Here is an 11,433-nt window from a genome sequence, read left to right as displayed (position 1 = left end):
GTGTGTGTGTGTGTGTGTGTGTGTGTCTCAGAGGAGACTTTGCCTGCATGCTTCCTGATCCCGGGTGTGTGTGAGTGTGTGTGTGTGTGTGTCAGAGGAGACTTTGCCTGCATGCTTCCTGATCCCGATCCTGACCCCGAGTAAATAATAAACTTCCTTAATCAGTCCCCAAAGTCTGAGTATAGTTCCTCACTTGAGGTCTGAGTGGTCACAGCCACGAATTATCTTTTTTTTCCCCCTTACATAAATGTTATTGGATTGGATCAAAGCATCACAGACAAGTCTGAAGGAATAATCATCTACACCTCTTAGATCTTACTCATCAGTCTGCTAAACTGTTCCTGTTTCAGAAACATAGATACCATCCCCAAACTTAGAGATAACCTTGTTTTTCACTGCTGCGGCTTGCTGAATTAAAGCAGCTGAATCTGATGCAAGCTCAATGTCGTTTCCCCAAGAATTAACTCATCTTTCTGGGTTTGAGAAATGATACAAGCACACCTATCCTCATGGGAACTCTCCGGATGCATTTTTCACCCAAAAAGTGAAACAAGAGACCCATTCTCCTGATAACCCGCTGGTGAGGAAATGGGCACACACAGATCCCATCTTGTGTGACACCCTTGATCATGTTCTGTATCTGACTACAGATAGTGGGGACGGTAGCCAGTTCCTTGCTAGTTCCCCACCATTTGTCCACTCGAAACCTCTTCTTTGCAAGGAGGTGAGTTCTATGTGGATGTGATTGAAGTCCCTCCGCAGGGTTCCCCTGGGGCCCTTCACAATGACCATGCACCCCTTCAGGGAAATGTCCACACTCTCTGGAATGTCGACAGTCTGGTTGATGGTAATGGTCTTCATTCTCGCAGTAGATGAGGAAAAGAGAACCTATATCGTCATCATGCTTTTGTAGCCCCGGCAACAGATTATCTTATCAAACCCAGCAGAGAGGACGGTGGGAGGAGCCGCTGGTGTCAGAAGTGGGAAGAAGAGAGGAGAAAGGAGTTATGTTCGACCTCCGCCTCCTAGAAAAGAGGCTCGGGCTGAGGCTGACGATGATTCTCTCCCCTTGTGAAGTGGCAGGCGGTTGTGTGAGACCCTCACACCATGCTTACAGGGGGAGTTCGGGGTCCTGGCATTACAAACGGAAGAGGCAAAAACCTGGAACGGAAAGCAATGGAACGCGGAGACTAGATGCTGAAACCATCCTGAAGGTGAGGACCAATTCCCTGCGGTGTCTCCCAGCGTGGCTTTGACGTAGCTGCTCCTCCCCTTTCTTTTTCCCACCATTCCGGTTTCATTCCCACAAGCCATACTTGGTGACACGAGGGCATCAATGGCGGGATCAGCAGCAATGGCACGTTTGAGGGTGACTGAGGGTGTGGCCCTGCTGGACTCAGTGACAAACAGCCCCAACTCTTGCCCTGCCACAGTCATTATTCTGCTTTGGGCTGTGAGCCGCCTTTCCTCCCCCCAATGTGTGTCTGGTGAGTGGGCTGACTGCACGCAGCAAACCAGATCCATACAACTGTGTGCAGACCAAGAATCAGTGGGTAACAAGCGAGGACCTGAGAGATTCTTCTCCAGGGAAGACCTGTGCATTGTAGAGTCTGGCCTTGGCAACCACCCCAAGACACAAGAACTCAACTCAACTGCCACCGAGTGGATTAGAACTCATAGCCACCCTATAGGACAGAGGAGAATGGCCCTCTGGACTGCCGAGACTTCAAAACTCTATAGCAGCAGACTGCCTCATCTTTCTCCCACGGAGGGGCTGGTGGGTTCGAACCACTGACCTGGTGGTTAGCAGTGCAATGTGGAGCCCACTACACCACTGACAGAGCTCCTTCAAGGCATGGGAGGCTTCTGCATATCCAAGGTCCACGGCTATATTTGGGAAAATGTCCATCAGGAATAATACTACCCGTGTTTACTGATGCCTGTGCAGAGGGAACATAGAACCTCATTTTCACCAGTATTTTTTGGGGGTAGGAGGGCTGAGGCAGTATTCAAACCCAGAATCAAAGCAGGATTATCAGGATTACCAATTGTCTGTGGACCCAAGCCTTTATCCCGCCCCCACCCTCTGTAAAATGGAGGCATCTCTCCCCCAGCCCTCCCTCGGACCAGCCCACGTGTCTTCTCCCACATTTGAGATGTCAAGAGGCTTACTTAACCCCACAAAGGTTAAGACTCTAGTTCTCCTCTCTCAGAGAACCAGTTTACTCTCCCCCTCCTCCCTCCTCTTTTTGTTCTAGGACCTGGTAATTATATGCTTAGAGATGAAGGCTTTTCAAAAACATCTTTCCAACCAATTTTCCAGCTGGAAACATGCATAAAAAAAAAGATATTTTTATCCCTTCTTTTTTTCTTTTTCTTTTTTCCCCGGTCTCCTCCTTCTAGCAATGGGCGATTATGAACGTTTGCCTTCAGTCAGTTCATCTGTAAGAACTTGCTTCAGAGGGAAACTCATTTCCCTGGAGATGCAGTTTGGAGCTCTGGTCACCGGAGGGCGGGGAGAAAGACCTTGTGGAACTCAGGGGCCTGTTCACCTGGGGGGCCAGGGGGGCTTCCTATTTATTTTATTTCTCTAGGAAAGATTGCTAATTTGCCCTCATTATCTCCATCTCCACCGGGGTCCCGGGGAGCTACTGGACTTTGGCAAAGGGGAGAGGAAGTCAGGTCCTGGCCAGGCTGCTGTGTGTAGCCCCGGCTAAGTGGAGCGGCGAGGCTGGGCAAGGGCTGGGTGGGGCTGTAAAGGTCTCCCAACAGAGGCCTTGTTCAGAGGCCCCCAGGAAGGGACATTCAGTACCTGGGAGTGGCCACCAAAAAACAAATGTCCAGAGGCTAGAGTTGGGAGAGACAAGTGACTGCAGTGTCAGGGAACCGCCACCAAAGTGCCAGCCCAGCCACCCCCACACCCCCCATGCCACCGAAGAGAAGATGCCCCCAATGGCTGCTCTGGGACCAGAATTCACAACGGCACCTGCTGGCCCTGACCTTGGACACTTGCTTCTAACCTTGGCTTGACTGCCCTCAGTGAAGGCCACCGCCGCCCTGGAGGGGTGGAGAGGAAGGGTGAACTGGAGTGAGGCCAACAGTGGATTCGGATTCTGTTGCTGACTTCAGACTAGCAACCTGGGGATCGCGACCCCTTTGGGGGCCGAACGACCCTTTCACAGGGGTCGCCTAAGGCCATATTCCAGATGGTCTTAGGAACCGAGACACCGCTCTTCTACCTGTCTCCAGACAGGCCTGCCCACATGCAGATATGTCCACATACGGGGTGACACAACATGAGGAACTGTATTAAAGGGTTAGGACGCTGTATTAAAGCACGAGGAAGGTTGAGGACCACTGGGTTAGGGAGTCTAGGCAAGTGACCTCTCTACAAGCCACAGGCTTCTCTGCTTAACAGGGTGAAGGTGCCGCCCTGGGAGCCCCAGGTAGAGCAAATGTCTGAATACTCAATTCAAAGAGTTGGCTGTCCAAGAGAAGAATCGATAACACGCACCTCACTTGGGTTTTAAGATTTCTTACCCACGAAACCAAATAGTCACTGCAAAGGAATTCGTGGCCCAAATGAATCCTTTTCTTGCACCCAAGGTTGCTAATCTTTTCCATTGAAAGCCAGGAATGCTACATTTGGACTTCAAAAGGTGGAGCTGGGTAGAGGGCTTATGATCGATTATGATCTCAGTAGAAGGCAGGGGTGGGGGCACGCTCGCGCGTGTTAAGATTGGCACTGGCCCCTCTTCTCAAGCTCCCTCTTCTTCTCGTCACAGGCCTCAGGGTGCCCAGCTTCCCTGAGGCCAGGGGCTTTCCCTGGAATCAAAACGGCCTCTCTACACGCACAAAGAATACGACCTCAGATTAAACTCCAGGTTCCAATTCCATAGAGTTTGGATTGCTTTTCACAAGCTGAAAGGTGTGCAGTTTGAACCCACCTATGAGTGCCTCAGAAGAGAGGCCTGGCAATCTGCTTCCAAAAGGGGCTGGCCTTGGAACCCGGTGGAGTAGTTTTACTCGCATACAGCGGTCACCATGGGTCAGCATCAACGCCACTTGACAAGCGTCTACCCCCCTGGGCTGGTGTAGGTTATGAGCGTCTAGTCTAGCCCATGGGCTGGTGTAGATAATGAGCGTGTACCCCGTGGGCTGGTGGGAGAAAGCAATGAGGTTATGTGAGACCTAGAAGCTGAGAGAGAGAGAGAGAGAGAGAGAGAGAGAGGTGGTCTTTCTGCTTACTGTGTCTCTTCATTGGGAAGGGCAATAGCAGGTAAGAATAACTCCTATTGGTTAAGTGCCGGGTGCAATGCTATACACGTTATAAATATGATCTCACTGAATCCTCACCACTTTTTAAGGGAGGGGTATGATCTTTAGTACCCTTTTACAATGAGGAAACTGAGGCACAGAGAGGTTCAGGGAATGGCAAAGGCACCCGGCTCTGGAGTCCCTCGGGGGCCTGGGCTGCCCTCTGGGCTCCATCCAGTTTACCCCTCACTCCACAACAGCCTGGGGGCTCACAGTCAATATGCAGGGCCCTGAGAGAGCAGCCCGGGCTCCTTCAAGCCCTCCTTGGGGAAGGAGAGAGCGGACCGGAGTCACCCCGTGGCGAACGAGCCAGAACGAGCCTCCATGGGAGGACAACACGAAAACATCCACCTGGCAGCAGAGTGGCCCTTCCTGCTGCTGCACAGATCCCTTACAGAGAGGAACGGAGAGGACACAGCTATCAGTGGATTAAGCCTTGGCAGCGGATTCTCTCCGAGGCAAGGGCTGCCGAAGGGGAAGAAAATGATAAAAATAGCAACTCGGTGCTCATCTCTTCCCCGATGCCAGGCCTGGTTTATGCTTTCGCGTGTGCTGGTCCATTTCACTCCCCCAGGACCAGCAGGGGCAGGCGGCCTGATGATCCCATTTTACAGATGAGGCCCAGAGAGGTAAAGTGACGGGCCCTGAGTCCCTCAGCGGGTGAGTTGCAAATGGACTGGAAGTACAGATCTCTCTGGTGGAGTCGGGGACACCCTGGACAAACCCTGAGGTTGGCAGTTTAAACCCACCAGCTGCCCTGTGGGAGAGAGCTGAGGTGGTCTGCTCCCATAATGATGTACAGCCCTGGAAACCCTCCGTGGTGGCTAGGAGCCAGAATCGACTCCATGACTGTGGGTTTGGGCAATGGGCGGAGGTCCTATGAACCCCATCCTTAGCCTTGACTCTGTCCTCCCTTCTAAACAGAACCAGAAACAAACATGCTAGTTCTTGTCAAGTCAGCTCTAACTCCTGGTGGCCTCCCTGTGTCGGGGAGAGCTGCGCCCCACGGAGTCTTCTAGAGCTGAGTTTCAGAAGCAGACAGGCTGGCCTTTCTTCCAAGGTACTGCACTGAGACGGTAGAAAACCCCATCTTTCGCCTGCTGGTGGCGTCACACTGCTGCCCTCCAGGTGAGCAGCCCAGCGGATAAACACTATGCCGCCAGACTGCCTCCGGGGGCTCCGACCACCAACCTTGTGGTGAGCAGCGAAGGTTGGCACTGTCTGAGCAGGGGCTGCAGACCCCAGATAGAGGACAGCTAGGATGTTGGCCCGGCACTGCAGGAAGCCGGGCGGTGGGACGCAGGGCCCCCTCCCACTGGGCAGGCCAGAGCCACTGAGAGCTGCCAACCCCACAATTTCCCTGCCCTGCCCATGTGGACAGCTGGGGCATCAGCTCGCAGACCCTGCCCAGGGATTCCTGAATTCCATTCCAGCCGACACCCATCTCCATGGGTGATGGTGGCTCGGATGCCGTGTGGGGCTCCAGTTAGAGCTCAACCTCCCGCCTTCGGGGTCCATGAATCTTGCTCTCCACCCCCACTCTGGAACCAGCACAATCGCCCAAAGGGGACTGATTTATTTACTCACACCCCCCACCCCCCCAACAGTTGTATTGGCATATGGTTCACACATCGTACAATCCAACAGTTCGATCACACCCAGAAGTGGGGGAGGTAGTCATCACCACAGTCCGCTTTAGAAGACGTCCTTCATTCTGGAATGCATCGTGATCAGCTCTCCCTTTCCCTCTGTCCCCAACTCCCCTGTGCTACCGTCAGGAACCATTCATCCAGTGACTGTCTCTCTTGATTTACCGATCCTGGATTTCACATACAGAAAACCATGGAACCACAACAAAACCTCACAAAAACGAAAAACCGATTTTAAAAGAAACCTCAGTAGAAAAGGCCAACGTTGTTTCCTATCCCGAAGGTTCTGGCCCAGAAACTCAGTTCATCCGTCCCATCGGGAGTAAAAGCCAAGGCCCTACCATGACTGACAAGGCCCACGGATCTGGCCAGGGCTCCCTGAATTCCGTTCCTAATACTCTCCTCTTTGCTCACTCCGCTTGAGCCAACTGGTCTCCTGGCTTCCATCGGCCAGTCACAGGCCCTCTCTTCCCACCTAGCCACACACACCCTCACTCGCCTCCTTGCAGAAATGGCACTTTCGGAGTGAGGACTCCGTCAACCAGTCCAATGCCACTCCAGGGAGCCGAGCGTTGGGCCTCAGGGACCCATACACTGGGACCCATCTGCACCCCCACCCCCCTGCACCCACCCTAGTCCCTTGTTCTGCTTTTCTTCTCCATAGCACCCAGCACCATCTATTTCCTGTGCTGTTTCGTTTATCGAGGGTCTGCTTCTATCCGTTGGGATGTCAGTCCAGGAGGACTGGGCTCTTGTCTGTCTCTCCCTGGCTGTGGCTACAGCACAGAGAACAGTGCTTGGCAGTCAGAGGTGCAGTGTTAAATAATAATAATAGTGATAGTGAATTCATCTCCTGTTACAGATGAGGAGGAGGAGTGAGGTGCTCAAGGTTATAAAGCCAGTACGAGGCAGCGCCGGGATGCAATCCCAGGCTGCCCGACTCCACAGCCTAGCTGCTAGTTCTCAAGTGTGTTTCCCCATGGTCACAGCTCCTATCCCAGGGAGCTCAGGATCCCAGGAGCCCAGTACTGGGTCTGGCCAGAGCCTCCTTGGAGAAACAGCCCAGGCCATAGCTGAAGGACCACTCACTGCGCCCCCACTCCCCATCTGAGCCTCCTCAGCCCGAGCTGGGCAGCAAGTGCTCTCTAGGTCCCGGAAACAAGGGCATCTTTATGGGCAGTGAGTCAGAGCAAGCCCCCCATGCTCAAGGCAGGAAAGAGAAGACCTGTGAGGGGGCCTTCCTGTCGAATTCATGATGGGGTCTGCTGTGCACCCCGACCCTGGCCACCCAGAGACAGGTCATGGTCCCTCCCTGCACTGCGGTGAGCTGGGAGGCAAACACAGCTCCTAGGACTGAGCTGGGAGCCGCACAGGCAGAACTGTGCAGAAAAAGCAAACTGGGCTACAGGTCAAACAGAACTTCTAGGAGTTGCTGGGCACCTTGGGCCCTGTTTTCTCCTCTGCAAAAGGTAAAGGGTGTGTGTAGTGCCCTCCTGTTGGCTGCCCTTGTCGATCAGCTCCAGGGCAGGCCACATGACCAGGCCTGGCCAATCAGATACCTGGTTCAGAGACAGGTGTATATATGATCCAAGATGGGCCAATGAGAGTTAGCCCGGGGGCTTCAGGGAGAACGATGGGGAAAAGCACACCTTTTCTTTGGGGGTGGCTAAGCTGCTTGTCAAAAAGCCTAGAGGGGCCCTCTGGAAACGTGGTGCCTTCCTGGAAATGAAGCAAGCCTGAAGAGGGGCAGAGCAACAGATGGAAGGCTGGAACCCTATGATGCTCACTGAGCACCTGGATCCCACAGTGCCTGAAGCCGCATCTGCGGCCTTGCCTTAGAAACAAAACAAAAAAACAAAGCACCTCAGCACCAATTCAACAGAGTCAGGTGTGATGGTGAGATTCTGAGACCTGGCGAGAACCTGGACTGTAAGGATGAAGGTCAAGGAAGTCATTCCTAACAGCCTCGAACGCCAGGTTCCAGATCTGCACTTTCACAAGCTCCCGGCAGCGGCAATATAGCAGACAGCAGGCGAGGGGTCCAGAGAGGAGACTGGGGCGAAAGTTCAGGCAGGTGATGCTGAGGCCTGAGCTGGGGCAGATCCCTCCCTGGCAGTGCCCCACTGAGGTCTCCAGGGCGCAGCTGCCCTGGGGCTGAGCAGCAGGACAACGCAACCCACTCCCCTGGGCCTCGGACACCTAGCATCAGGGTTCAAATCCCAACTTTCCCATGGTGGGCTGTGTGACCTTGGATAAGTTACTGAACAGCTCTGTGTCTAGCCTCCCCACACATAGCAGTATCCAACTCACAGTAAGGTTTGAGGCATAAATGAGTTAAAAAAAAATAAAATAAAAACAGGGGGAAGATCTTAGAACCAAGATCTTAATATTATTACTATTTTTATTATTACTGTCAGGTATTATTACTATTACCAACATTATTATTATCTGGGTGCCTAAAACAGAACCGGGGAGGTAGCCTGGTCTCTAACCCCTGATGTGGGTTGCAAAGGGGGAAGCCAAAGTCCACTGATCTAGATTACAATCATGGCTTAGACACAGCATCCTAACTGTGCGGCTTTGAGCACGTCACTTCCGATCTCTGAGCCTCAGTTTCCTCATCTGCCCAATGGGCCCATAGTCCCAACTCTTGGTCTATAGCAGTGGTTCTCAACATATGGGTCGCAACCCCTTTAGGGGTCGAAAGACCCTTTCACAGGGGCTGCCCAATTTATAACAGTAGCAAAATGACAGTTATGAAGTGGCAACAAAAATAATTTTATAGTTTGGGATTCACCACAACATGAGGAACTGTATTAAAGGGTCGCGGCATTAGGAAGGTTGAGAACCGCTGGTCGATGGCATACGGGAGGGGGACAGAGTGAAGAGTGACATCGTGCCTGTCCCTGACAAGTTCCCTGTAGAGAAGGCAGTGAGGTTTGCCCAGCAGGCTGAGACCAGAGAGGGAGAGAATGTGGAACCTGATATCAGACTAGGATGAAACTACCTCCTCGCTCCTGGGGCCCATTCCTCTCCTCGGGGGTCCCAGTCGAAACCCCTACATGTGGGCAACCGTGACTACATTCCCACGGAGCTCCCAGGGGGCTTAGCTGCCTGCCGCTGACCTCGCAGTAGCTCCCACCACTCCACCCCAACCCGAGCTTTGGGGGCGAGAGCTCCCCACTACCCTATAGCCTTGGCTCTTCCTAAGAGGGGCCCTGTTGCCTTGCTCCCAGGAGGTGGGACCTGACTTCGAGGCTACTGCTGCTGTAGGACAGCCCTGCGGAGACATGCGCTTCCCCTGCTGCTGGTGGTAGCCCGGACCCAACCTCTCAAACAGGCAGCCCCTCGCCTGCCTGCCCCAGCCAGGTCCCCGGGCCCAGCCCGCTCCCCAAGTCCTATGTCTCTGGGGAGTCACAGTGCCCTCTTGCTGGTTCAGCCCATCCCCCTGCCTACCAAACGGAAAAACCAAACCCAACACCAACAAGCCAGGTCTGCCTCCTCGTCGTGGCTCTATGTCAGAGGCTATACATCTTTCCGGGCACGGACAGCCTCATCTTTCTCTCCCACAAGGGCTAGTGGAGGTGAGCAGTCAACTTCGCAGTTAACAGCCCGGTGCCTAGACCACAGTGCCACGGGGGATCCTCACCGCGAAGACGGCAGGCCCCCCTTACTCACCGCCCTCTGCGGGGTCCTCCCGGCCAAGCCCACACAGCATGTCCACCATTGTCTCTCCTGCAGCCCACTGGACTGCCTGGGAACCACAATGCTCAGCCCCTCCCTCCCTTTCCCCAGGGAGGGGAACTCTTGGCTCCCGCTGGCTGGGCATGGAGCCCACCCACTGCAGCGGGTGGCCTCTCCCTTAAAAGGGACACAGCTGTCCTAGTATCTGCTCTGGGTGGAAGGGGGAGGCATTTGAAGAAGGCATGGCAGGGTGGGGATGGGGGGTTGGAAGGGGGCTCCCACAGAGCACTCTGACAGACAGCGCTGTTGGAGACAGGACAATCGGGTACCAGGTCTAGTTGGAGATTCCGGCAAGTGATTGGCCTCTCCTGGCCTCAGTTTCCCTTCCCAGAAAGGGGGAACATTGCCTTACAATTTTCATTTATTTAAAGTACCAGAACCCCAGGATGCAACAGACAACAGCAAAGCATTTCCCTTTAGAAGCGCCTGTACTCAGAGCCCCGGCCACTCTTCCCCTGGTGTTCCGCCATGCAGCCCACCCCGCCTCCATTTTCTATAAAGTGGGGGCTGGGGAAGGCGTGCCCCACAGTCTGGTACAGGCAGCTCCCACTCAGCTTTCAGTGAAGGCAGAGAGAGGGCGCTGGGCCCAGACCGCCTGCTCTGAGTTTGATGGGCAGGGGCAGTTGGTCACAAGCTCTCCCTAGAGCTGGTGGGCTGTCCCCTCTCCACCCTGGCTGTCATTCACCCTGCACACTGAGCTGATCCCATTAGACACCCAGAGCCCTGCCTCCAACTGCCCCTGCCCTCCATCCCACTGCTCTGTGTCCAATGCTACGGAGGTGCTGGCAAGGTTCTGGGGATAGTGTCAGGGACACTGAATGGTGGGTCATGATCCTGGAGCCCACGGTCCCCACAGCGGCACAGTACATCCAGCTGAATGAGAGGTGGCCACACTCTCCTCCTTCTGGGAACATGTGTCCTGAACAGAGTGGAAGGGTCACTGGTAGTGAGGGCCCCTGAGCAGTGAGTTCACCCCATGGCACTTGGCCCACATTCCCAGGCCACCTCATGCCGGTTCCTGCCCACTGACTGCTGATGGCACCATCAGAACAAGCAGCCTCTCTATCCAGGATCTGGGCCACCTGTACACCAGCACCCACAGGTGAGAGTTCCTTCCCCTGCCGTGCACGCACTTCCTAAGGCTGCAGGGTGCAGGCCGGGTGCCCTGGGGCCGGCAGGGAGGCCAAAAGTCCAAGGGGCACTTCATTGTCTCAGCAGTGGGGTGGGGGTGGGGGACAGGAGAACCTGCAGTGGCCTTTGCTGGGACAATCAGATAATAAGGGGAGAGGGGACAGGCTGCTCGGAGAATGACCTGCTTAAGAGACCCTGCACCTCCTTCCCCTCGCATGTACAGTCTCTGCAGGGAGGAGGGGAGACGGCACTTGGGTTGCGAGTTCTCACGATACTAAAAACCCAAAGCTCAACTGCTATCGGGTCAATGCCAACTCACAGTGACCCCACAGGGCAGGGACTGCAACTGAGATGGTAACTGTTTAGGGGAGTATTTCTCCCACAGAGTGGGTTGGCAGTGTCAAACTACTAACCTTGCAGATCGCAGACCAATGTGTAATGACTGCCACAGGGCTGCGGCTCACAACACCAGTGCATTTAAAAAAGGGACTAAAACTGGCCATTGAGTGTCGAACGGATCACTGAAGACAAATGTGTGCATAAGCAAATGTGGCGAAGAAAGCTGATGGTGCCCCGCTATCAAAAAGTATAG

At 54.2% G+C, this 11,433-nt stretch overlaps 1 protein-coding gene across 1 annotated transcript in view; it reads right to left on the bottom strand.

The window, feature by feature from the left end:
* The window catches only part of LOC101638365 (glutamate receptor-interacting protein 2), a 48,951-nt gene extending 48,090 nt beyond the window's left edge, over positions 1–861 (bottom strand). The window contains exon 1 of the mRNA XM_045290134.1: positions 690–861. Coding sequence (XP_045146069.1) covers positions 690–861 — 172 coding nt within the window. The remainder of the gene's footprint in view (positions 1–689) is intronic.
* Between the last annotated feature and the right edge of the window lie 10,572 nt (positions 862–11,433).

Source organism: Echinops telfairi, unplaced genomic scaffold, assembly GCF_000313985.2.
Source record: "Echinops telfairi isolate 266 unplaced genomic scaffold, ASM31398v2 ScPeMD7_31;HRSCAF=116, whole genome shotgun sequence".
Taxonomy (NCBI): Eukaryota; Metazoa; Chordata; class Mammalia; order Afrosoricida; family Tenrecidae; genus Echinops; species Echinops telfairi.
Note: the sequence above shows the minus strand (reverse complement) of the source record. Positions and strands in the feature narration are given on the sequence as shown.